Source organism: Tupaia chinensis, unplaced genomic scaffold (assembly GCF_000334495.1).
Source record: "Tupaia chinensis unplaced genomic scaffold, TupChi_1.0 Scaffold144899_1, whole genome shotgun sequence".
In the NCBI taxonomy this organism is placed as follows: domain Eukaryota; kingdom Metazoa; phylum Chordata; class Mammalia; order Scandentia; family Tupaiidae; genus Tupaia; species Tupaia belangeri.
In genome coordinates, this window is record NW_006204759.1 from 1,648,695 (window position 1) to 1,674,752 (window position 26,058).

A 26,058-nucleotide genomic window follows, 5' to 3' on the forward strand; every position below is an offset into this window, starting at 1 on the left:
AACGCAAAGGCCTGGTGGGGGCTGCTGAGGATGAGGAGAGTGGGCTCCCAGGGCCTGGTCCCAGCTCCTGTGCCTTCGGGGAGGAAATTCAGATGGATGAGGAACCAGCTGCCTCCTTGGGCCTGGGGCTTCCCGACTACACATCTGGCGTCAGCTTCCACGACCAGGCCGACCTCCCAGACACAGAGGACTTCCAAGCCAGGCTCTACGTGGCTGAGTCGCCACATCCCCAGGAGGCTGAGGCCGTGAGCTTGGGCCGGCTGAGCGACAAGAGCAGCACCAGCGAGACCTCCCTGGGCGAGGAGCGGGCTCCTGATGAGGGCGGTGCCCCTGTGGACAAGAGCAGCCTCAAGTCAGGCGACAGCAGCCAGGACTTGAAGCAGAGCGAGGGCTCCGAGGAGGAGGAGGAGGAGGAGGAGGAGGAGGAAGGCTGTGTGGTGTTGGAGGAGGAGGCAGGGGAGCAGGACGAAGTCACTGAGGCATCTGAGCTCACACTGTCCGACACGGTGCTGTCCATGGAGACAGTTGTGGCAGGTGGCGATGGGGGAGACGTGGAGGAAGAGGAGGAACCGCTGAGCGAACAGTCAGAGGGCAAAGAGCAGAAGATTCTCCTTGGTAAGCTCTCAGGTCTGGGAGGTGGTGTCAGACGCCCATCGGGCTTTCCCTCTGCATTTGCTGAGCCCCTGTTCTGTGCCAAGCTTGGATGGAGTCAGTCCGCATGCAGTGTGGAGGTAGGCCTTCCTCCACGAGGCTCACATCCAGCACGGGAGACGCCTCGGGGTAGCTGATCTCATGGAAGTGGAGTGTTACTGCTAGGAGGAGCACAGCTGTGTGGAGCACAGCTGGGTGCTGAGGGAGTGGAAAACTGGGCTTCCGTCTAGTTTTCAGATGTCAGAGAAGGCTTCCTTGAAAGTAGGGACAGTTGAGGTTCAAGTAGAGGTAGGAAGTAGGTAGGCAAACATAGTAAGGCCTGAAATGGGAAGCGCTTCCCTGCTGAGGGAACAGCCTGTGTGAGGCTCTGAGGCTGTCATGGTTAAAGGAGCAGTGAAAGGCCCATGTGGTGAGACTGAGAGAGAGCTGGGAAGAGAGGCCAGTGGGAAGGTGGCCATGGCTGGGTCAGGGGCTTGGGAAGATTCCCTGCAGGGTAACCTTCCTGCAAGTTGTCCCTGATCAGGGACAGGAACCTGGAGTAGCCAGAGTTCCACAGTCCAGGGTCCAGGCACCCCTGCCACTGCTGAGTGGAAGGTGGTAGTATGGGGTGACCTGGCTTAGCTGGGCTCCTTGGCTGAGCTGCCGCCAGAGATGGCTGGGTGGGGTGCAGTGGCGACCGGGAGGGGTGAGGAGTTGCTGCTATCTGATGAGCTCAGAGCCTGCTCCTCCCTGCAGATACTGCCTGCAAGATGGTCCGCTGGCTGTCCGCCAAGCTCGGCCCCACAGTGGCCTCTCGCCACGTGGCCCGGAACCTGCTCCGCCTGCTGACATCTTGTTACGTGGGTAAGTCTTGTGGTCAGCGCTGGAGGTGGGGTTTCCTCCAGCCAACCCCCTCCCCCAATCTTCAGCCTTTTCTGGGGGTCCCTCCCCTCCCACTTCAGCCTCAGACCACCTCCCGCCAGGTCCTGGGTCCCAGACTGGAAGCTCCTTCCTTCCTTGAGTGAGGCATGGAGGGCAGACCCCAGGCTAGAGTGGGTGAGCGAGGCCACCACCATCCTGGACGGCCACCCTCCCCTCCTCCACTAGCTGCTCGAGGCTGCTGGCCCTTCCTCGGCAGGGCCGGCCCGGCAGCAGTTCACAGTGAGCAGTGGCGAGAGCCCCCCGCTGAGCGGCCGCCGGCACCATCTACCAGAAGCGGCCAGTCCTGGGTGATAGAGTGTCGGCGCCTGTGCTCGGCTGCCTCCTCCACCTCGCCCACCTGTATGGGGAGCCCGTCCTTACCTACCAGTACCTGCCCTACATCAGCTACCTGGTTAGTCACCGTCGGCAGGCTTGGGGTGGGGAGGCCGAGCACATGAGCCCTGGCCCGGGAACTCTGGGATACCAGGGCGTCCTGAGGCAGCCTGGCTCTCATCTACTCTGTGGCCCTAGGTGGCCCCTGGTGGTGCCTCAGGCCCCAGCCGCCTGAACAGCCGCAAGGAGGCCGGGCTGCTGGCCGCGGTGACACTGACTCAGAAGATCATCGTGTACCTCTCGGACACCACCCTCATGGACATCCTGCCCCGTATCAGCCATGAGGTCTTGCTGCCTGTGCTCAGCTTCCTCACTTCCCTCGTCACGGGGTAGGGCCCCTGCCTGACCCCGCAGATGAGGGCGCCACCTTGGAGGGGCTGGGACACTTAGGGGAGGCTGGATATCCGGAGTCCTGGTTCTGAGCCTGGCTCTGTGGCCCTGAACAAGTCACACCTTTTCCCCATGCCTCAGTTTCCTCGTCTGCTTTGGATCGGTTGGTCATGGTGTTCCTTTCGTTTAAAGCTTTTCTTTCTTTTCTTTTTTTTTAGTTTCAGTGTTTGCTATAGGGCATGTTAGCTCATCAGGGAAAAAGAGAGAAAGTGAGAAATCATCTCAGTGGGGATGGCTACAGCGTCATCTCCATTCTCATCATGGGATTTTGGGAGGGATGACCACACCGTAATCTTTTCTCCATTTTCATCTTTGGATTTTGGGCATGCGCACATGCACCTAGCTTGTTGCTCAAACCACCGGGTCCAAGACTTGAACTGCACTTGGCTATGTGGGATCCAGTTGCCTTAACCACCGCTGCTGGCTGGCCCCTCATTTAAAGCTTTTGATCTATTCTGGTTAGGTTCTGCAGAGCAGGGGGCTGGAGCTCATGAGTTCTGCTTCCAGGTTCCCCAGTGGGGCCCAGGCCCGGACTGTCCTGTGCGTGAAAACCGTCAGCCTCATCGCCCTCATCTGCCTGCGCATTGGGCAGGAGATGGTCCAGCAGCACCTCAGTGAGCCTGTGGCTGCCTTCTTCCACATCTTCTCTCAGCTGCACGAGCTTCGACACCAGGTCGGCACCTGCCTGGCTGGGGCAGGCTGAGGCGGGAACCATGGACGTGGCTGACTGCCCGGCTTCCTGCCCACAGGATCTGAAGCCGGATTCTGCAGGCCGCAGTGAGGCCCAGCTGCCGGAGGTGGCCTTCTCCGATGGGCAGCTGCGGCCGGGGGGCCCCACCCTGTTGGACGAGCTGCAGAAGGTGTTCACCTTGGAGATGGCGTACACAATCTACGTGCCCTTCTCCTGCCTGTTGGGTACTGCCCCGTCACGTTCCCGTGCACAGCCTTCGTGGCTCTGTCTCTTCCCCTGGGAGGGCTCCGTGCTCTGCCCCACCCCAGAGTCAGTAGTGGGTGTCCCGGGAAGGCAGAGGAGTCAGGTTGATGTACTGACTATCTCTAGGAGCTGCATGAGAGGATGCGAGTGGTTCCCATGGGCTGGCCATGCTGAGCAGGTCACCACGCGTAATCTCTCTGAATCCCATGACCAGCCCCATGTTTAGCGATGTTATCCTTCCACTGAAAGCTAAGCCCTGGGAGGGCAGGGCACCTCTCCTTGTCCACCATTCTCTTTCTTTTCTTTTTTTTTTTTTTTAAGAATTATTTTATTAATTTATTATTTTTTAATTGGACCAGAGAGACAGGGAAAGTGAGAAAGCAAGCTGCCAGGTCTGGGACTTGAACTGAGGCTGGCCATGTGGGAGTCCAGCACTTTAACCATCACACTATCTGTTGGTCCCCCACCATTCTATTTCTGACACCCAGCATGGCACCTAGCACATGTAGGAGACACTTCTGTGTCCACACTGACTAGATGCATGCACGTGTTCCTGGGGAGGAGGTGGAGACTAAGTTACTTGCTCCTAGTTGCACAGCCAGTACCTGCCCTGTCTTCTGTGGGTCTTAAGCCCTCGGATGGGTGGTAGGCGCCACCTACCATTTTCCCTGATCTCAGGACCTCTCTCCCACTCCCATCCAGGTGACATCATCCGGAAAATCATTCCCAACCATGAGCTGGTCGGGGAGCTGGCGGGGCTATATTTGGAGAGCATCAGCCCTACCAGTCGCAGCCCTGCCAGTGTGGAGCCCACCGTACCCAGCACTGGTCCCGAGTGGGATCCCCAAGGTGGAGGCTGTCCCCAGGATGACAGCCACTCAGGGACCTTTGGAAGTGTCCTAGTTGGAAACCGCATCCAGATCCCTAATGACTCTCAGCTCGAGAGCCCTGGCCCACTGGGCACCATCTCTGGGCTGGGAGGTGGGGGCCCCAGCAGTGGGAGCGAGGACAACGCCCTGAAGCGGGAGCTGCCACGGAGTGCCCATGGGCTGAGCGGGAACTGGCTGGCCTACTGGCAGTACGAGATCGGCGTGAGCCAGCAGGACGCCCACTTCCACTTCCACCAGATTCGCCTGCAGAGCTTCCCGGGCCACTCGGGGGCTGTCAAGTGCGTGGCGCCCCTGAGCAGCGAGGACTTCTTCCTGAGTGGCAGCAAGGACCGTACTGTGCGGCTCTGGCCACTGTACAACTACGGGGATGGCACCAGTGAGACGGCCCCGCGCCTTATCTATGCTCAGCACCGCAAGAGTGTCTTCTTCGTGGGCCAGCTTGAGGCCCCACAGCATGTGGTGAGCTGTGACGGGGCCGTGCACATCTGGGACCCCTTCACAGGTGAGCAGGTCCAGGTGAGGCCTGTGCTATTGCTGCTGTCCTGTGTCCTGCTGGGCCGCTGAGAATGGAACCCAAGGTTGGGGCGTTGTTGGGGTGATAGTATGTAGTTTGGGAAGACCTAATGGGTACACAGGAGCTGTTAGGGCTTAGAATCTGTTAGACCCCAGTTTGAATCAGCTCTGACAACTTCTTGCTGAGTGACCTTGAGCAAGTCACTTTGCTGCAGGAAGCATCAGTTTTCCCACCTGTAAAATGGGAATTGGGGCCGGCAGGTGGCATAGTGGTTAAGGTGTTGGATTCCCATATGGCTGACCATGGTTCAGGTCCCAGACCCAGTGGCCTAAGAATCATGCCAGCACATGGGCTTGGATGCTCACATTCCTGAGAGGAAAACTGGAGAGAAGGGACTGTGGTGTGACCATACCCCCGGGGAGTGATTTCTCATTTTCTTTCTCACTGGCCCTATAGCCAAAACCTAAAAAAAAAAAAAAAAAAAGGAATCAGAAAAGCTGGTTTAGAAGATAATGCACAATGCACGTAGGGGTTTGTCTTGACATGCAGCACGTAGTACACATTTGGCAAATTAAGTACTTTTCGGCCTCACTGCAGAGAGACGTATGGTTGAAGAGGGTGGGGATGGAGAGATGTTGGGGGGGGAGTGGCACCGGGTCAGGAGATGCTGTGTGAAAGGAGGGGGTTCGGGCATGGGAACTCAGCCTGGCCATGGAAGCAAGAAGGTAGGAGAGTTGAGAACATCTTTAGTATCTTTGGAGGATCGCTGGGAGGTCAGGGGGGAGGGATGGAGTTAGTTGAGGGGCCGGAAGGGGTTGGGGCTCTTCTATCAGCTTCCAGTACCCCAGATCCACGATGCCGTTCCATCCCAGGGAAGACCCTTCGTGTCGTGGAGCCGTTGGACAGCCGGGTGCCCCTGACCGCCGTGGCCGTCATGCCCGCCCCCCACACCAGCATCACCATGGCCAGCTCTGACTCGACCCTGCGTTTCGTGGACAGCAGGAAGCCTGGGCTGCAGGTCAGGGGGTTTTCTGAGTCCTAGCCTGGTTCTCTGGGGACCTGGCAGGGAAGACTCAAGGCGGATGTTGTCCCCGGGCACTTGTTAATTTCCTCTTTGGGGCCAAATTACCCAGAGAAGCAAACCCCAGGGAGCAGGACTCTGGCTGTGATGGGAGTGGGGTTCTGGCCTTTTCCTTCTGTTGACAGGGGGGGTCAGAAGTTTCCCTGTGTCTGAGCTTGGATGGCGAGCAGGACCTTGGGGAGAGCGGGTGGTAAGGGCCATGGCACCCAGGCTCTGTCTCCCTCTGCCGGCAGCACGAGTTTCGCCTGGGTGGTGGGCTTAACCCCGGACTCGTGCGCGCTCTGGCGGTTAGCCCCAGTGGCCGTAGCGTGGTGGCCGGCTTCTCCTCGGGCTTCATGGTGCTCCTGGACACCCGCACGGGCCTGGTTCTGCGAGGCTGGCCAGCCCACGAGGGGGACATCCTGCAGATCAAGGTAATGGGCTGAGCCCCTCCCCCATCACTGCCCAGCCCCAGCCCCTCACCTGGGCTCCCGTACACCTGCTCAGGGACTGGTTGGCAGGGAGGCTGGAAGTTGGCTCTGGGGCCAGCTCAGGACCCAGCTGCCCTACTGGGGCCCCGGCAGGAGGCAGGCCACGGGGGCGGGAGCCAGGGGCAGAGCTGACCCTGCTGCCCCACAGAGATGTTCTAATGAGTAACCCTTGTCCATATTTGTCTTATTTGGAGGATCAGGGGTCGGGCCCTGTCCGTGACCCAGTTCAGGTTAAATAAAGCTCAGCTAGGAGGCTGTTTACTGCCCCCCAGACCACTGAGCAGAGTCCGTGCCCCCTGCTGGGCTGCCCTAATGGCACAGGAGCAAGTCTAGGTGGGGAGTTTCTGCCCCTTCTGCCCCTTCCCTGTCCCCTCTGCCCCCTTCTCATTGGCTCTCATTTGCAGGCTTCAGGGAACTGCTCAGGGAGGTCTAGGGGGAAGAACAGGCTCCTCTTGGGGGGGTTTCTCCAGGCCACGGGACTTGCTTCCCTAGGATGGGTGGAGGCTGCCCCTGTCTCCCTCAGGGGCAGGGGACCCTGGGCTTCAGATTCCTCTAAATTGATACTTTCCAAGAAAATGTTAGCTTGGGTGGTAATCCTGGTCCTGCCACTTACAGGCTCCATGACCTTAAGTCCTTTGAGCCTCAGTTGTTTTCTCTGGAAAATGGGGCCAGTGGCAGCATCTGCCTCTTGAGGGTTGTCAGGAAGGCTGAATGTAGTGATGCAGGCATGCCCAGCACAGCGCCTGTGTGCCGTGCATTCTCAGGTTAGTGATGACTAGGTTAATGACGCTTCCTGTACGGACACTAACACGTTATGGTGTGGAAGGGTGGCAGCCTGTCACCCCCCGGGATGGCCTGTCTTCTCTGTGAGATGTCATGGGAGGAAATGGGAGGGCCTTGGGGCTCCAGGGTGTCCAGGAGGGTCGAGCCTCTGCTGAAGCTTTCCTCTCCCCGGGCAGGCTGTAGAGGGTAGCGTCCTGGTCAGCTCCTCCTCTGACCACTCCTTGACTGTCTGGAAGGAGCTGGAGCAAAAGCCGACACACCACTACAAGTCGGCATCCGACCCCATTCACACCTTTGACCTGTACGGCAGCGAGGTGGTCACCGGCACCGTGGCCAACAAGATCGGCGTCTGCTCCCTGCTTGAGCCACCCTCTCAGGCCACCACGAAGCTCAGCTCGGAGAACTTCCGCGGCACGCTCACCAGCCTGGCCTTGCTGCCCACCAAACGCCACCTCCTGCTGGGCTCAGACAACGGGGTCATCCGCCTCCTGGCATAGGCTGAGCGGGAGCTGGCCAGCAGAGATGGGCAGAGGTCTCTCTCGAGTCCTCTGCTCCCCCTGCTGCCCTCGCAGCTCCCTCCAGGCAGGCCCCATGCCCTGTCTACCCACAGCCTGCCAGTATGAGTCTTCAACTGGAGTGAGGGGGGTCCTGACTTTTGGATCCCCAGTCACCAGGACTGCCAGAGAGGTCCCATTCATGGTTTGGGGACATGTTCCTCACTAGCAGGAAACAGAGACGAAAAAGCATCATCACCCTCACTTCTCCCCAACTCTGCCCTCTGGGTCCACAGAGACGAAGAAACCCCAGGAAGGGGAAGGAAGGCTGGCCCTGCCCAGCCAGTCTCTAGCCACGCACCGCCATCCCCATAACTGCGATTTCTCTGCCCCATCCCTCATCCAGGGCACTGCTGGTGCTTGGACTCCAGCCTGTGGAGTGCTGGCCATGGTTTCGGAGTTAAGGACCTTGGTCTGGGGTTTTAAGTGTCCACCCAGCCAGGCCCTGCCCAGTGTGGGACCAAGAGGGGAAGAAAGGCTAGGACCAGGGGGAAAAGGAAGGCTGAGCCAGCTGGTGCCTACCAGGAGTGACCCCACGCTATGCCTGTCCACCCCTCACCAGTGTTTGTGCCTTGAGCTGAGGAGGCAGCCCCTGGGCCTTGAACCTCTGGAGGACAGGGGAGGTTCCAGGACCCTGAGAGGAAGGGGAAAGAAGAATCGTCTCTGCATCTCAGGCCCTCCCGGGGACGGGAAGACCCAGGCACCCTTGGGCCCTCACATCCTAGAGCAGAGATGAGGTCTGAGGCCGGCCCCTCCTGCCTCCTCACTATTTGCAATAGATGTAAATATGACCAATAAATCCTTTGGAAGGGCCACTGCACAGCGTGAGGCTTGTCTTGGTGGTGGTTGCATGGTGGAGAAAAGCTGGGACCCGGCAGCTTTGGCAGGTAGGGGTGAGGAGTAGGGCAGACTGGTGAGGGGGCACCCATGGGGTGCAGGGCTTCTGGTTCGTGCAAACCCAGACTAGTCTCTAGAACCTTGGGGTGGGTAAGAAAGCATCACTTCTGAAGAAGGGTACTAGGAGAGGCTGCACCCCTCTGCATCTCTCCTCTCCCCACCCCTTCTGGGCCCAGCCTGAAGGCAGCCAGCGTATCCTGGGCGTATAAGGGCTGGGGGTGGGCACGCTATCCTGGGCTCTCTGCATTGGCTCCTGCAGCCTCCTCTCCCCTCCCCTTAGGAGTGGGAGGCAGTAGTGGGGAAGAGGCGAGAACATTGGAAGTGGGATTCCGGATATGACTCGGCCCAGCTCTGTGTCCTTGGGCAGGTCACGTAGCCTCTCTGAGCCTGGCTGAACTAGGGATTATCCCTACCTCGGTTGCTGGAAGGCTTGGCATAGTGACAGGCCCCAGCGCTTCTTGGATCTGCCCTCTTGGCTTGTCAGACCCACCCTCCTGAACCGTGTCCCGATCTTCCTTTCTCCACACTCAGGTGGGACTCAAATCCTTGGAGGTTCTAGCTAGCTGTTTTAGGATGATTAATAGAGGCAGTGCTGGGAAAGGGGCTTCTGGTCCCGGTATCAATGTTTAACTGGACATGCAGGTCAATATTTACCAGAAGGGAAAGCAGTCTACACAGGGGTTGGCTGAGAGCAAAGGTCCTGGTGGGAGGGAGGGCTAGGCTGGGCTGGCTGCAACCTGGGCAGAGTGTGGGGAGCACCCAAGTGGGGCCAGAGGAACATCGCGTGCGGCAGCAAGGAGCCTGCAGAGGTACGAGGTGAGGGGTGGCCGGATCCACTCCTTGGGCAAGAGAGGAGGCAGGGAGCTCCCTGCCTGGCTGAGGGGTCTGGGCTGACATTATTGAGGTGACTTGGAATTCTTAGCCTCCTAGGGTGGTGAGGAGTCTAGGTGGGAGCTCCAAGAGGAGTCCCTCTAAGACTTGAAAAATAAGAGGCCTTTTACTGCAGGAAGATTCAAAGCCCATGTTGGGGATCAAGGCCCCAGTCAAGCGCTCTTATCCCTTAGGAGGACTGGTTTTGAGACTGGAGGCTGAGGGGTTGGGGCGGGGGTGGGGGGCGTGTGTGAGCCCAGCTCTGAGGCCATGCCCGGGTCCAGTTTCTCCTTTAGTCTGAGGCCTGCCCATTCCCATCCACAGCCTTATTTCCCAGAGCTGGCCTGGGAAGGGTGGGGGGCAAGGCCTGTGATTCCTGTGAGTCCAAAGGTGGCTCTGGCCATTCATTGTGCCCTGTGGCTGGGTCAACCAGGCAGCCCTCCAGCTACCCCACCCTGCTGAGACCTCAGGCCTCACAGGTCTGTCTACCCTTATGGCAAGACCTGACCAGCCTGAGGAAGACTGGCCAAATGGACAGCAAGTCCTTTGGGAGATCTGGGCTGAGAATCCTGTGAGGAGGCCTCAGGGCTGGCTTTCCAGAAGAGGGTGTGACAGAGGTTGACAAGAGTCATTGGTGGAGTGTCAGGCCTTGCAAAGACTATTTTGGGCCTCTTGATATATATGGGAGGAGGTAGGGACTTCTGCCACCACTTTAATAAGAGATCAGGCTAACAAAGCCCAAAGGGATTAAGGGAGGTGCCCAAGGTCTTCTAGCAAGAGGCAGTGCCCGGATGCAGACCAGGCCTCACTCACAGCACAAGGCCTTGAAGAATGAGGACTTTTTTAGTATTAATGCCCCTTGACCTGCCATTAACCAAAACATCCTCAGTGCACGAAATGTGAAACCCATAAACTACAAAAGGGAAAGAAATCAGAGGGGGAGACCAGAAGTTGGCATCGTGGCTACATTGCTGGACTACTATGTAGTTGACCACGGTTCAAGTCCCGGACCCAGTGGCTTAAACTCACTCCGGGCATGTGTGCGTGCGTGCCCAAGATCCCAAGAGGAGAATGGAGGAGAAGGGATTGCAGCGTGGCTATCTCCCCTTGGGGGTGATTTCTCGCTTTCTGTCTCTCTGTTTCTCTGTCTTTCTAGAGAGTGCATGTGCCCTATAGCAAAACCTCTCCAGAAATTAAAAAAAAGAAAAGAAATCAGAGGAATCCCATCCCTCAGAAACAAGACCCACTGCTAAAGGTTTTGGGTGTGTGTCCTGACTTCTTAGCCGGCTTCTCCCCCTTGGCAATATCCGCCAGGACTTGGCTGAGGCAGTGAACACGTGGGCAAGATTCTGAGGTCCAGCGTGGGGCGAGGTGGGGACTGAGCCTTCCGTCCTGACACAGGAACATGACGCTGCTCTGGGGGCTGCTGGTGCTCTGCTTGTCCTGCCTGCAAGGCCCCTACTTCGCGGTGAGGCCGGGCTGAGTTCTGGAGTGAAGTCAGTCCAATAGAGGATGACGCTGGGGGCGGTGAGGGGAACAGGTGTGAGGGAGGTCTGAGAGGCTGGGGGAAGAAGAGGGGCACTCAGATCTTGGGGCGGGGGGTTCGACCCTGAGTGGGGCTCTCCCTCCTACCCTCATCCGTGTCTCAGCAGCTCTCTCCAGTGAGCGCCCTTGAGCCCTTGGACCCGCAGGTACTGGGCAGAGTGCGGGGGGAGGACGGCCGCGAGGGGTCTCGCCTGTGGCTTGCGCGGGGTGGGGAACCCGTGCGAAGGGTCGCTCTCTGTCTGCTTCCTCCATTCTGCAGCCGGTTAGCGGGCTGACGCAGGAGAAGGTGCCCCCGCTTGCCCTCCTCAAGTTGGGCAACCAGGTACACCCAGGTGGGGCTGGGGAAGAGTGGGAGGGGCCGTCGGAAGGAGGGCCAATAGCAGGGGCGAGGGGGCTGGGGGCGTGGCCGCGAGGCGGGGCTCTGGAGGCGGAGGTTAGAAGGCGGAGGGTGGGACGACCAAGGGAAGGGAGCGGTTCCCAGAATGCCAGTTCCCGCCGCGGGCTGTCCCTCTCCCCTCAGAACTGGCGCTGTAAAGGAGATCTTCAACGCAGAGCTCAGAACTGACCTTTGACCTCACCGACCCCTGATCTGTCCCTACAGGAACCTGATGGCCAGGATGCCCTGAAGAGGTCCCCAGGAGACTGCAAAGGAGCTCCAACCCCAGAGCAGACACGCAGGCTGGCCCAGGCCATGATGGCCTTCTCCGCTGACCTATTCTCCCTCGTGTCTGAAAAGTCCACCAGCCCCAACCTCATCCTGTCACCCCTGAGTGTGGCCCTGGCATTGTCTCACCTGGCACTAGGTACTGTGGCAGCACCTGTCCACACCAGCAGAGCCAGAAGCCGTAGGTGCTCACTACTCTAGAGGTTATCACTGAGTGACTTTTTCATCAGGGTCACCTGGCTGATTGGCAAACATGCAGAGTCCTGGGCTCTCCACCAGTCTCTGTGAATCAGATTCCTGGGGGCGGCTTGTTTCCAAGGCCTTCCAGTGATGTCGCAAGGGGTGTGATAGCTACGGACAGTTCTCATTGCACTGCAGGGTCCCATTGTGAGCAACCGAGGTCCAGAGAGGGAGGGCACTTCCGTGAGGCCATCCAGCCTGACAGCAGCAGAGAAGAAAGTAGAACCCAGGAGTCCTGTCACTCAGAGGGCGTGGAGGGGAGTGTGTGCTCTCACGCACATGCTGGTCAGGGGTGTTCAAGAATGACTGGTGTGCTGGGACCAGCAGTTAGCGTAATGGCTATGTCGCTGGACTCCCACAGTCGACTGCGTTTCGCGTCCCGGACCCGGTGGCTTAAAACTCATGCCAGGCGCGTGTGCGTGAGTGCCCAGGATCCCGAGAGGAGAATGGAGGAGAAGGGATTGAGGTGTGACCATCCCCCCTAGGGGGTGATTTCTCGCTTTCTGTCTCTCTGTCTTTCTCTGTCTGTCTGGCAAGTGCATGCGCCCTATAGGGAAAAACCTCTCACAAAAGAAAAAAGAAAAAAACTCATGCCGGGTGCAAGTGCATGCGTGCCCAAGATTCAGAGAGGAGAATGGAGGAGAAGGGATTGAGGTGTGACCATCCCCCCTAGGGGGTGATTTCTCGCTTTCTGTCTCTATGTCTCTCTCTGTCTTTCTGGCAGGCACACACGCCCTATAGCAAAAAGCTCTCCAAAAAATAAAAAAGAATGACTGGTGTGGGTAGTGGGGGTGGGGAAGAAGACCCCAGCCTGGGTCTCAGCCATGTGGTCCTTCCAGGTGCTCAGAACCAAACGCTGCGGAGGCTACACCAGGTCCTGCACGTGGACTCAGGGCCCTGCCTCCCCCACCTGCTGAGCCACCTTTGCCAGAACCTGGGCCCTGGGGCATTCCGACTGGCTGCTAGAATGTACCTGCAGAAAGGTATGTGCCTATAACAGGGAACACCTGAGGTGAACAAGGGCAAGGGAGAGCGTTTTGGCCTCAGGTAGCCCTCCGTCAGAGCACTGCAGGCTGTGGAGCCCTAAGCTCTGGGAATAGTTTATTGCCTTGTGTATAGGATTTCCCATCAAAAAGGATTTCCTGGAGCAATCAGAACAGCTCTTCGGTGCAAAGCCTGTGAGCCTGACAGGAAGGGCTGAGGAAGACCGGGCAAACATCAACCAATGGGTGAAGGAGGCCACGGAAGGCAAGATTGAGGATTTCCTCTCGGAGCTGCCAGATGACACCGTACTGCTTCTCCTCAATGCCATCCACTTTCAGGGTACGCTTCTTATCTTCTCAAATCCATCACCCTGCAGGCTGTGCTGGGCTGTGCAGACTTTGCTTTGAGGGTCCCTCTTCTTCCTCAGCCTGGGCCGTGAGGCAGGGGCTGTCTAGGTATGGGAGGAGGGGAGCCCAGGAACTGGGTGGGGTTGTTGGAAAGTACCCTGGTAGGAAACTGAGTCTGAAAAGACCTTAGAGGTTTCTGGGTCCAGATTTCAAAAGTGCCATAGGGGAATAGACCTCAGAATGATTGGGTACCAACCAGCACAGCACCTCCTGGGGTCTTAGATCCCACCTCTCATGCCACAAACAAGTTCTGGTTGGATGGGAAAGAGGCTGGTGGCTTAGCACCCTCATTGGTCCCAGCCTATGTGGCCCCTGCCCTCTGCCTGCTTGCAGGTTTCTGGAGGAACAAGTTTGACCCAAGTCTCACCAAGAAAGGCTCCTTCCACCTGGACGAGCAGTTCACGGTGCCGGTGGACATGATGCACTCCTACACGTACCCTCTGCGCTTTTTTTTGCTGGAACAGCCTGAGATACAGGTCACCTGCGGTCACCAGGCTGAGACTGGGTGTGGGAGGTGGGGAGGGCAGTGTGCAGAGAGTGGAGCAGCCACAGGGGTGGGGGGATCACTCTGCCTTCCCTGCAGTCATGTCCCTGGGGTAGGCAGCTCTGAAAGGTTCCACTCTGTCCCTGCCCAGGACGACTGAGGCCTCAGGCTCTCTATGGTACATTTATTCAGTGAAAATATATTGGGCATTTGTGGTGTGTTTCAGACACCGTTCTAGGCATTGGGGTTTATATGGGGCCCTAGGGAGACCGGCTCCCTGCTCTCAAGTGGACAGGTGCACAGCACACACAGTATCGTAAATTAACACAGTAACTTCAGGTAGTGGTAAGTGCTGTGAAGGAAAAGGAAAAGGTGACCTGTTAGTGATGGGAAGGCATTTTATTAGGTTGCTGGCAAAGTCTTGATGTATTTTTCTGTGCTTTTCTATGCAAAACGGTGTCATGACTTTCCAGACAGCCCAACAGATAGAGTGGTCGGGGAGACATCTTTGAAGAGGGGGCACTGAGTTGAGACCCAGGTGACCTTTGGGGATGGGTTTTTTTTATTTTTATTTTTTATTTTTGGAGAGGTTTTTGCTATAGGGCGCGTGCGCTTGCCAGACAGACAGAGAGAGACAGAGAGACAGAAAGCGAGAAATCACCCCCCAGGGGGGATGGTCACGCCACAATCCCTTCTCCTCCATTTTCCTCTCGGGATCTTGGGCATGCACGCACACACGCCCGGCGTGAGTTTTAAGCCACCAGATCCGGGACACGAACCACAGTCGACTACGTGGGAGTTCAGCGACATAGCCATTACGCTAACTGCTGGTCCCGGGGATGGGGGTTTATTACAAAGGCTTGTGGATTGTGTGGCACCATAGGGACCACCCCTGCAGCCATGAAGCAACTTGGGGGTCTCAGTGCTCCCATGCCCAAGAGGTCTGACCTGTGCTTTCTCTCAGTGCCCTGACAGGGAGGGGGGTGTCTCTCCTGCGTGGAACATTCTGAGCGGATGGTTCTGTGCCAAGCGCTCTCTCCTTGCTTCTAGCCTGATATGGTCCCCTTGTCGTGACCATGGATCCCTGGGCCGGTCAGCTGTGGCTGAGATGGCAGTGCTGGTTAGTTTCACAAGGCAAGCATGACACAGTGCAGCCACTTCTGCAGGGAGGAGCCACTTGAGCAGTCTCTTGAAGGGGGTAGGAGATTGAGGATTTCCTCTCGGAGCTGCCAGATGACACCGTACTGCTTCTCCTCAATGCCATCCACTTTCAGGGTACGCTTCTTATCTTCTCAAATCCATCACCCTGCAGGCTGTGCTGGGCTGTGCAGACTTTGCTTTGAGGGTCCCTCTTCTTCCTCAGCCTGGGCCGTGAGGCAGGGGCTGTCTAGGTATGGGAGGAGGGGAGCCCAGGAACTGGGTGGGGTTGTTGGAAAGTACCCTGGTAGGAAACTGAGTCTGAAAAGACCTTAGAGGTTTCTGGGTCCAGATTTCAAAAGTGCCATAGGGGAATAGACCTCAGAATGATTGGGTACCAACCAGCACAGCACCTCCTGGGGTCTTAGATCCCACCTCTCATGCCACAAACAAGTTCTGGTTGGATGGGAAAGAGGCTGGTGGCTTAGCACCCTCATTGGTCCCAGCCTATGTGGCCCCTGCCCTCTGCCTGCTTGCAGGTTTCTGGAGGAACAAGTTTGACCCAAGTCTCACCAAGAAAGGCTCCTTCCACCTGGACGAGCAGTTCACGGTGCCGGTGGACATGATGCACTCCTACACGTACCCTCTGCGCTTTTTTTTGCTGGAACAGCCTGAGATACAGGTCACCTGCGGTCACCAGGCTGAGACTGGGTGTGGGAGGTGGGGAGGGCAGTGTGCAGAGAGTGGAGCAGCCACAGGGGTGGGGGGATCACTCTGCCTTCCCTGCAGTCATGTCCCTGGGGTAGGCAGCTCTGAAAGGTTCCACTCTGTCCCTGCCCAGGACGACTGAGGCCTCAGGCTCTCTATGGTACATTTATTCAGTGAAAATATATTGGGCATTTGTGGTGTGTTTCAGACACCGTTCTAGGCATTGGGGTTTATATGGGGCCCTAGGGAGACCGGCTCCCTGCTCTCAAGTGGACAGGTGCACAGCACACACAGTATCGTAAATTAACACAGTAACTTCAGGTAGTGGTAAGTGCTGTGAAGGAAAAGGAAAAGGTGACCTGTTAGTGATGGGAAGGCATTTTATTAGGTTGCTGGCAAAGTCTTGATGTATTTTTCTGTGCTTTTCTATGCAAAACGGTGTCATGACTTTCCAGACAGCCCAACAGATAGAGTGGTCGGGGAGACATCTTTGAAGAGGGGGCACTGAGTTGAGACCCAGGTGACCTTTGGGGATGGGTTTTTTTTATTTTTATTTTTTATTTTTGGAGAGGTTTTTGCTATAGGGCGCGTGCGCTTGCCAGACAGACAGAGAGAGACAGAGAGACAGAAAGCGAGAAATCACCCCCCAGGGGGGATGGTCACGCCACAATCCCTTCTCCTCCATTTTCCTCTCGGGATCTTGGGCATGCACGCACACACGCCCGGCGTGAGTTTTAAGCCACCAGATCCGGGACACGAACCACAGTCGACTACGTGGGAGGGGTTTATTACAAAGGCTTGTGGATTGTGTGGCACCATAGGGACCACCCCTGCAGCCATGAAGCAACTTGGGGGTCTCAGTGCTCCCATGCCCAAGAGGTCTGACCTGTGCTTTCTCTCAGTGCCCTGACAGGGAGGGGGGTGTCTCTCCTGCGTGGAACATTCTGAGCGGATGGTTCTGTGCCAAGCGCTCTCTCCTTGCTTCTAGCCTGATATGGTCCCCTTGTCGTGACCATGGATCCCTGGGCCGGTCAGCTGTGGCTGAGATGGCAGTGCTGGTTAGTTTCACAAGGCAAGCATGACACAGTGCAGCCACTTCTGCAGGAAGGAGCCACTTGAGCAGCCTCTTGAAGGGGCTAGGTGGGCCCCCAGGGTGGCTTCCTGGCTTCTTTCCAGCTCATCCTGACACCTCCCCCTCAGCTTGCCTTGTTCTGCTGCTCCTTCTCTCCAGGCTGTGTCCTGCCCACTCTCCTTTGTCCTTCTGTCCCCATTTCCTGGTTCTCCTCCACCTTCTCCTTCCTTGGGCCCTCTGCGGGCAGACCCCGGCTCTTGTCCCCTTGCTGGTGGGAGTCCTGTGCAGAGGCGCCTGCCTAGAACCCCAGGGAGCAGCCACAGCAGCCCCTGGTTTCCACACTACATTAGCTGCGGAAGCCCCTTCAAAGGAGACCTCCCCCAGACCGCAGTGTGTGGCCATGGCTGGCGGAGGCCATGCACTGTGCTGGAGGTGAAGACAGCTGGGGCGAGCACCAGGCCTGCAGTGGCCCCTCTGGGACCTTAGGGAGGTTTGAGGCACTTTTTCTTTCTAAGTTTATTTATTTATTTCTTCCATGAGAGACAGACACTCCCCAGAGTCCCACGCCATAATCCATCCCCAGTCCCAGCTGGCCTGGCTCATGGGCACACGTACACAAGCGTGATATCCACGCCTGGCGTGATCCTGTCCGTGGTGCATGTGGAGAACTGAGAGGCCGAGACAGGTGGGTCCTTGCCCGTCACCCGGCTAGCTAATAGCAGATGAAAAGAGAAAACCACCATTGATCGGGCACTGCCGGTGAGTGCAAATGCTGCTGGAACTTTAGAAGCATTCTTATTGGGTCACAATCATCTTGCTATGTGGGCGGGTAAGGAAGTGAGTTCAGGGCGCAGTGAGGTCAAGTGCACACCTGCTAAGATGCGCTGTGAAGTTGGTGGTGACAACCTTCCTATGATTCTTCTCCCAAGATAAACCCCCCAGTTTACCCTATCCCCATGTGACCTGTCCCCAGCTCCTCTGTGACTCCTCCTCTCCCCAGTCCCTCCACTCCAGCCCCAGGACCCCTGTTCATCTTGAACTTCTGCACATGCCCCCCACCTCAAGCCCTCTGCACTTGTCTTCCTCTGCCAAGCCGCTCCCCCCAACCCCAGGCCACCTGCCGACCCAGAGCCACCCAGGCTTGGGTGCTTTCTGGTCCTCAGGTTCTTTCTGGTCCTCAGGTTCTCTTCCCTTCATCCATAGGTGGCCCATTTCCCCTTTAAGAACAACATGAGCTTTGTGGTCCTGGTGCCCACCTCCTTTGAGTGGAACGTGTCCCAGTTACTGGCTAACCTTAGCTGGGACACCCTGAACCAGCAATTCCTGTGGGAGACACCCACCAAGGTCCAGCTGCCCAAGCTGAATCTGAAATACCAACTGGACCTGGTGACCACCCTCAGTGAGCTGGGTAAGAAGGCCGGGTGTGGGACAGCCCCCAGGTCAAGCTGGACAGAGTAGTTCTGGGCCAGACCTAGCCTCGTGTCCTAGCCTTTCTGGGGCTTAGGGAGGGGGAGAGGGTTTGATACAAGCCCTGAACCTTCTGACCTGGGGCAAGGTGGGATGACGCAGGGAATGGGGACCTGCTGTGTGCTCGGGACTGAACATGGCAAAGAACCATGAGTGGAGAGCCTGGGGTGGCCTCGTGAGCCTGCTGGCTCTCCTGTAGGGGAGAAGGAGAAGCTGGGGTGTCGTTATTAGAGATGTATCTACCCATCAGCCGTCCACTAGGCAACTCCCATAGTCCAGGACTGTAGCCATCATGTACATACATAAACAGCTCAGTCTAATTGGGGATGCACGTGTGGACATCAGGCACTTACAGTTCAGCGCCAGTCATAAGACAGAGGTTTCTGGCCAGTTCACCCAGGAGAATGTTGAACACGCACCTAGTCTAGACTTTGGAGCTGGGAAATCAGGGGAGGCTTCCTGGAGGAAGTGATATTTAACTGAGACTTGATGTTTGAGCTTCAAGAAGTTGAGGAGGGATCTGTGAGTGTGAGGTATTCCCTGGCCAGGATGCCAGACACCCTTCCAGGCAGGTCAGGCGGGTCCAGGATGTGGGGTGGAGGGTGACTCTGACAGCCACCTCCTGCTTGGGGCAGGCCTGCAGGAACTGTTCCAGGCCCCAGACCTGCGCGGGATCTCCGAGGAGAGCCTGGTGGTGTCCAGCGTGCAGCACCAGTCCACTCTGGAGCTCAGTGAGGCCGGTGTGGAGGCACCCCAGCCATGGGCATGACCCGCTCGTCCCTCTCCATCTTCAGCTTGAACCGCCCCTTCCTTTTCTTCCTTTTCGATGACGCCACGGGCCTGCCCCTTTTCTTGGGCAGCGTGAAGAACCCCAACCCTAGTGCGCAGCGGGAGCTCAAGGAGCAGCAGGACTCCCCTGACAACAGGGACTTCCTCCATAATTGGAGGGCCTTCCGCCGTGGTGACAAGCTCTGGGATCTTGACTTGAAACTCGAACCCCCCCCCGAGGAGGACTACCGGCTGGATAGCACCCCCAAGTGAAGGGCCATGGCTGCCAGCTTCCCCAGTCCCTGCCTGGAACACCATTTCAACTCATGTGATTCTTTCTGAACAGCTTTGTGGGGTTGGGGCGGGGGCCTGGGCGGGCAGTCTGGGAGGAGAGGAGCCATTGCTTCCATCTACTCTCGGGGAGCCTGGGGTGGGCTGGGGCCTGGAGGAGGGCAGGGAGCAGGTCATTGTGGGCCTGATCCTGCATTGTTTCTCCAAAGGGCTCAGGGGATGTCCTTTCCTTTGGCAAGGGTGGTGGTCAGGAGATGGGGCAGGTCACTCCCTAAGTCAGTGGGGACACCTCCACTTTTGTTTACCAGAGCGGGAGGGGCTGGGGGCGGCTGCCTTTGAGTACCTCCCAGAAAGCCCTGGTGGGAGCTCAAGAGGCAGAGAGTTGTCCTGGACCAGAGGCTGGGGATCAGCCCCAGCCCTTCAGGGGACCACGTCCTGCTCTGTAGGTGGAGGCTGGATGTCCAACACTGCCTGACTCTTGGTAACTGCAGAAGGCCAACCAGCCTCCAATCCACCCCTGATGCCCTGTCACCTCCCCCCCGCCCCCCCGTGGGCCTTGGAGATGCCAACACTGCCAGGATCCCCTTTCTTCCTCTCTGCTTCCCCTTCTGCCCAGTAGCTCAGGGGCCAAGGCAGGGAAGGGCCCCCGTAGTTCCCCAAAGCTCTTTTGTAAAGTTTTTGTAGTGATTTTTATGCCACCTGAATAAAGAATGAATGGGCCCAGCTGGTTCGACGTCACTGTTCTGGGCACGGGTGGGAGCAAGGAGAGTGGGAGGAAGGCGGGGAGGCCACAGAGCAGCCGGTGCGAGGAGCTGCTGGGCCCCGGGCAGGGCGGCAGCCCTCTCCGTGCCACGTTTGGCCTCTGGCCCCTCGCCAGCCCTCTCTAGGCCACCTCCATGCCAGCCTGGCTCTGCCCTCAGCCCGTTCCTCTCTACATGCCACAGGCAGCCGGCAGCAGGGGCAGCTCAGAATAGCGCCAGCCTCCCTGTTTGGGAGAAGGACTGGCAATTAGGGAGCTTGCAGGGTTTCTAATTACACAGTGGCCCCTCCGCCAGGAGTGGCGCCCGCCAGCCGGGGCAGGCCGCTGGAGACCAGGCGCCAGCTGGCGGCCTGCAGTGCTAGGGGTTCTGGGGGAAGGGGATGGGGTATGGTGGCCCCAGGCTAATGCCTTCCTTTGTGCAGAGCCAGGAGCTAAGCCGGGCATGGGAGTGTCCACGTGAGGGGAGCACCCTGGCTGTGGGTGTGTGCCTCCCTGCTGGGAATGCAGGGTGACAGCAGCCACCTGGAGCCCTGATGAGCCATGGTTACAGAGGCAGCAGGCCCGGCCGGACTCGTGCTTCTTAGGAACAAGGGCGAGGTGGTATGTCAGAGGGTGAACTACAGAAAGAGAAAGACGAAGCCAGGAAGGGGGACAGGGCGGGGAAGACCTTGCTGAGAAGGCCGCGCTGGAGCAGGGGCTCGCAGGTGAGGGAGAATCTTGGGGGAGAGTGGCCTGGCAGAGGAAGACAAGGGCAGAGGCCTGAGGTGGGGGCATGTGCAGAAGTTCAAGATGAACTGGGGTCCTGGGGCTGGAGTGGGGGGAGGAGGAGTCACAGAGGAGCTAGGGACAGGTCACGTGGGGAGCAGGGTAAACTGTGGGGTTTATCTTGGGAGAAGAGTCACAGGAAGGTTGTCACCACCGACTTCACTTTAGCTCTAACTCCTCAGTGCTCTCCTCCTCTCCATTTTGGCTCCTCGTGCCCTGGTCGGGCCTGTCCATCATGCCTAGGGTCACCACCTTTGCTTTCTACATCCTCCCTGCCACTGGTCTGCCGCCTTAAAGCACTCTCTGCCCTGCAAATTCTTTCTTTTCTTTTTTCTTTTTCTTTTCTTTTCTTTTCTTTTCTTTTCTTTTCTTTTCTTTTCTTTTTTCTTTTATTGCCAGAAGGCCTGTGCACTTGACAGAAAGAGAAAGAAGGAGAGGAAGAGGGAGAAAGCACCCCTTGGTGGGGCATGGTCACACCAAAATCTCATCTCCTCCATCTCCCCATCCCGTTGGTATTCTGGGCATGCATATACATGTGCCAAGTGTGTTTTTTTTTTTTTTGGAGAGATTTTCACTGTAGGGCGCGTGCGCTCGCCAGACAGACAGAGAGAGACATAGAGACAGAAAGCGAGAAATCACCCCCCAGGGGGGATGGTCACGCCGCAATCCCTTCTCCTCCATTCTCCTCTCGGGATCTTGGGCACGCACGCACACGCGCCCAGCGTGAGATTTAAGCCACCGGGTCCGGGACACGAACCGCGGTCGACTACGTGGGAGTCCAGCGATATAGCCATTACGCTAACTACTGGTTCCCCCAAGTGTGTTTTTCAAGCTGCCAGGGTCAGAACTCAAAACTGCCACTGGCCATGTGGGATGTGGCTTCCTTAACCATGACACCATGGCTGGCCTCCCTGAGAGCTCTCACAAGCACCTCCCACGTGTCTGGCAGCACAGCTAGTGCTGGAGCTGCAGCAACAAGCAACCGCACAGGGACCTAAGTTTGGCGGTGAGTAGCCTAGGTAATAAATACAAGCTATAGTGCGGTTCGAGGCCCAGACCCAGTGACTTGAAAACCATGTAGGGGGACCAGCAGATGGCGTGATGATTATGTTGCTGGACTCCCACATGGCCAACCATGATTTGAGTCCCAGAGCTAGTGGCCTCAAACTCATGCCGGGCGCATGTACCTGTGTGCCCAAAATACCGAAAGGAGAAGGGCAGAGAAGGGACTGTGGTGTGGCCATCCCCCTGGGGGTGATTTCTTGCTTTCTGTCTCTCTGTCTCTTTCTATTTCTCTGGTGATCACACACAAAAACTTCTCTTAAAAAAAGAAAAAAAGAAGAAGAAGGAAAACCCATGTGTAGGGCGTGCCCCAAATCCTGAGAGAATGGAGGAGAAAGGAGTATAGCGTGGTCACCACCCCACCCTGCCTGGGGTCTCTGTCTGTCTCCTGCGAGTGCACATGCCCTATGGCAATAAATTAAAAAAAAATAGAAAGTGGAGTAGGAAATCTCTGGTTAGCAGACGAGAGACGTGGGGGGTTTGGCCTGCAGTGCTGGCTGTGGAAATGGGGGAGTCATCAGAATTCACATGTATTACAGAATTTGTGGATAGATTCTTGGGAGATGGGAGAAAGGAAAGCCTCAAGGATGGTGGGGTCCGTCATTTAAATTCCCGGGGGGTTGTTAAGAAAACACGGGTTGGTGGCAGTACCTTTTACTGAGATAGTGGAGTGAGGGACAGAATTTAGGGTGGATCAGAGATTTCCATTTCGGACATGTCATGACAGAAATGCCACACTCAAATAGGGTGCTCAAGTTCAAGTTATGTTTGTGGTTCTAGCTTGATTAACGGAAGTTCTTAGAAGTGCTGCTGTTTGGGGCCAGCAGTTGGTCTATGTTGCTGGATTCCCACGTAGTCGACCATGGTTCAAGTCCCGGACCCTGTGGCTTAAACTCACGCCGGGCGTGTGTATTTGCATGCCCCAGATCCCGAGAGGAGAATGAAGGAGAAGGGATTGCGGCATGGCCATCCCCCCTAGGGGGTGAGTTCTTGCTTTCTGTCTCTCTGTCTCTCTCTGTCTTCCTGGCGAGCGCACGTGCCTTACAACAAAAACCTCTCAAAAAAAAAAAAAAAAAAAGTGTTGCTGTCTGGGACCAGCAGATGGTATAATGGTTATTTTGTTGGACTCCTGCATGGCCAACTGTGATTCAAATCCTGGACCCAGTGACTTGAAACTCACGCCGGGTGCGTGTGCGTGCGTGCCCAAAATCTCGCGAGGAGAATGGAGGAGAAGGGATTGTGGCGTGGCCGTCCCCGCGGGGGGGTGATTTCTCACTTTCTGTCTCTCTGTCTCTCCAGCGAGCACAAGTGCCCTATAGCAAAAATATCTCTTTCAACAACAAATAAACAAACAAACAAAAAAAGAAGTGTTACTGTTTGGATAAACATGATAAATAAATTATATGTTCATCTTACCTATTGGGTATTCATGTGGATATGATAGGAGTGGAATTACAGAGTTATAGGTTTGGGCTTGCCCATCTTTAACTGCCAGAGCTGCCACATGTGGTTATGCACAACTCTGATGTTTATTGTCAGATTATTCTTCAAAGTAGCGGTAGTAAGCCTTTTGGCTGAAACCGCCATCTTCCAGTAATTAACCAAAATGACGAACACAGAGGGAGAGAGGAGAGGCACCCGATACATGTTCTCTAGGCTTTTTAGAAAACATGGTTCCTTTGGAACATATATACAAATCTACAAGGTGATATTGTAGACATGAAGGGGATGGGTACTGTTCAAAAAGGAATGCCCCACAAATGTTACCATGAGTTGCAAAACTGTTAGAGTCTACAATGTCACCCAGCATGCTGTTGGCATTGTTTAAACCACCAAGGGCGAGATTCTTGCCAAGAGCATTAATGTGCGTATTGAACGTAATGAGCATTCAAAGAGCAGAGATAGCTTCCTAAAACATGGGAAGGAAAATGACCGGAAAAAGAAGGAAGCCAAAGAGAAAGGAACCTGGCTTCAAACTGAAGCGCCAGCCTGCTCCACCCAGAGAAGCACACTCCGTGAGAACCAGTGGAAAGGAGCCTGAGCTTCAGAAACCTATTCCCTATGAATTCATGGCATGATGGGTGTTAAAAATAGACTAATCTGGGACCAGCAGGTGGTGTGGTGGTTAAGGGTGCTGGATTTCCACATGGCCGACCATGGTTCGACCTAGACCTGAAGGCTTGCATTCTCACTTTGTCTCTGTCTTGTTCTGTCTCTCTCTGATTAAATAAAAATAAATAAATAAATACAGTTAAATAAAAAAAAAATTTAAAAATAAATTAATCTATGGCCTTTTTAAAAAAAAAAAACAACGTGGCCGTATTAATATATAGCAGCAGGGCATAAGAGTTCTGGTTTTCCACGTCCTCATCAACACTTGGTATTGTCAGATGGTTACAGTTTGCCAGCTTGATGAGTATGAAATAGAATTTGTTATGGCCTTAATTTGTGTTCCTTTGATTACTAGTGAGGCTAAAACATCTTCTCATAAGTTTATTGGTCACTTGGGATTCTTCTGTGAATTACCTGCGCCTCTTTTTCTGTTGAATTGTTTTTCTTTTTCTGGTTCATTTATAGTACTTTTCACATTACGGCTAGTTATTGTTTTTGTCAGTTATCTGTGTTACAAAGATTTTCTCCCAGTGTGAGGCTTGTCTTTCCACTGTGTTTTATGGCATCTTTTCATGAGAACACATTTAAAAAAAAAATTAAGAATGGTTTTATTTAACTTTATGTATTTATTTATTTTAATTTGACCAGAGAGGGACAGAGTGAGAGAGAGAGAGAGAGAGGGAAAGTGAGAAAGCAAGCCACCAGGTCCAGGCCTCGAACCATGGTCAGCCAAATGGGAATCCAGTGCTCTTAACCACTACGTCACCTGCCAGCCCTGAGAACACATTTTTTATTGTAATGCCAAATTTAAATCCTTTCTTCTGTAATTTGTGCTTCTTTTGGTGTCTTATTTTTACAAAGTATTTCCTTCAGAGATCACAAAGGAATCCATTTATGTTGTCTTTTTGGCTAGGGAGCATGTGCACTTACCAGAGAGAGCCAGAGAGAGGGAGAGGAGAAAGCACCGTCCATGGGGAATGGTCACGCTGCAATCCCTTCTCCGTTTCTTCCTTTTCAGATTTTGGACACACACACGTATGCGCCCAGTGTGTTTCTCAAGCGGCTGGGTCCAGACTCAAATGGTGCAGTCAGTCATGTGGGCTGTCTTAACGACTACACCATGGGCTGCTCTCCATTTGCTTTATTATTTCTTTTTAGACAATTATTTATTTAATTTTATTAGTTGTTATTATCATTATTATTATTTTCTTTTTTGGAGAGGTTTTTGCTATAGGGTGCGTGCGCTTGCCAGAAAGACAGAGAGAGACAGAGAGACAGCCGCAATCCCTTCTCCTCCCTTCTCCTCTCAGGATCTTGGGCACACACGCACATGCGCCCAGCGAGAGTTTAAGTCACCGGGTCAGGGACTTGAACTGCAGTCGACTACATGGGAGTCCAGTGACATAGCCAATAGCCATTACTCTAACTGCTGGTCCCATTATTATTATTTTTAAATTTGCTATGGGGCACATGTGCTCACCAGAGAGAGGCAGAGAGAGGGAAGTGATAAAGCAACTTGCGAGGTCCAGGACTTGTACAGTGGTTGGCCATGTGGGAGTCTAGTGTCTTAACCACCATGCCATCTGCTGGCCCCTTCACTTGCTTTTTTAAAAAGATTTATTTAGTTTTATTTCTTGTTTTTAAACTTTCTATAGAGTATATGTGCTCACTAGAGAGAGCGAGAAAGTGAGAAAGCAGGAAAGCAAGCTGACAGGTCCAGGACTTGAACCACAGTCAGCCATGTGGGAATCCAACACCTCAACCGGTATACCAGCTACTGGTCCCCACTTGCTTTTCTTTTCTTTTCTTTCTTTTTTTAAAGATTTATTTATTCATTTATTCATTCATTTTAATTGGACCAGAGAGAGAGAGACAGAGAGAGACAGAGAGAGAGAGAGAGAGAGGAAAGTGAGAAAGCAAGCCACCAGGTCCAGGACTCGAACCGCGGTCGACCATGTGGGACTGTCCAGCGCCTTAACCACCATGCTACCTGCTGGTCCCCCCACTTGCTTTTCTTAAAAAGAATTATTTATTTATTTAATTCTATTTGTTATTTTATTTTATTTTTGAGAGAGGTTTTTCACTATAGGGCGCGTGTGTTTGCCAGAGAGACAGAGAGACAGAAAGTGAGAAATCACCCCCCAGAGGGGATGGCCACGCTGCAATCCCTTCTCCATTCTCCTCTCAGGATCTTGGGCACGCACGCACACGCGCCCGGCGTGGGTTTTAAGCCACCGGGTCCGGGACACGAATCGCGGTCGACTA

At 55.3% G+C, this 26,058-nt stretch overlaps 2 protein-coding genes, 1 long non-coding RNA gene and 1 pseudogene across 3 annotated transcripts in view; 3 read left to right on the forward strand and 1 right to left on the reverse strand.

The window, feature by feature from the left end:
• The window catches only part of WDR81 (WD repeat domain 81), a 15,444-nt gene extending 4,710 nt beyond the window's left edge, over positions 1-10,734 (forward strand). Inside the window, 12 exon segments of the mRNA XM_006167551.3 lie at positions 10-615; positions 1,387-1,494; positions 1,769-1,821; positions 1,823-1,963; positions 2,083-2,273; positions 2,842-3,007; positions 3,084-3,249; positions 3,971-4,660; positions 5,545-5,690; positions 5,987-6,166; positions 7,183-9,266; positions 10,642-10,734. Of these exon segments, the coding sequence (XP_006167613.1) occupies positions 10-615; positions 1,387-1,494; positions 1,769-1,821; positions 1,823-1,963; positions 2,083-2,273; positions 2,842-3,007; positions 3,084-3,249; positions 3,971-4,660; positions 5,545-5,690; positions 5,987-6,166; positions 7,183-7,503 (2,768 nt within the window). The 3' untranslated portion in view covers positions 7,504-9,266; positions 10,642-10,734.
• SERPINF2 (serpin family F member 2) lies at positions 9,205-19,817 on the forward strand. Its single transcript, XM_014583841.2, is given in 11 exon segments — positions 9,205-9,273; positions 10,729-10,795; positions 10,980-11,018; positions 11,132-11,194; positions 11,474-11,675; positions 12,616-12,759; positions 12,896-13,099; positions 13,501-13,643; positions 17,772-17,976; positions 18,671-18,784; positions 18,787-19,817. Coding segments are annotated over 10 exon segments (1,467 nt in total). The 5' UTR covers positions 9,205-9,273; positions 10,729-10,732; the 3' UTR covers positions 19,077-19,817.
• Positions 10,728-11,029, reverse strand: LOC114005901 (uncharacterized). Its single transcript, XR_003547697.1, has 2 exons — positions 10,960-11,029; positions 10,728-10,845 (listed from the first exon to the last, which is right to left on the reverse strand). It is a non-coding gene; the product is annotated as an uncharacterized LOC114005901 (long non-coding RNA).
• Positions 19,818-20,394: 577 nt separating the features above from the next.
• LOC102488259 (craniofacial development protein 1 pseudogene) overlaps positions 20,395-26,058 on the forward strand; it is a 7,743-nt pseudogene continuing 2,079 nt past the window's right edge.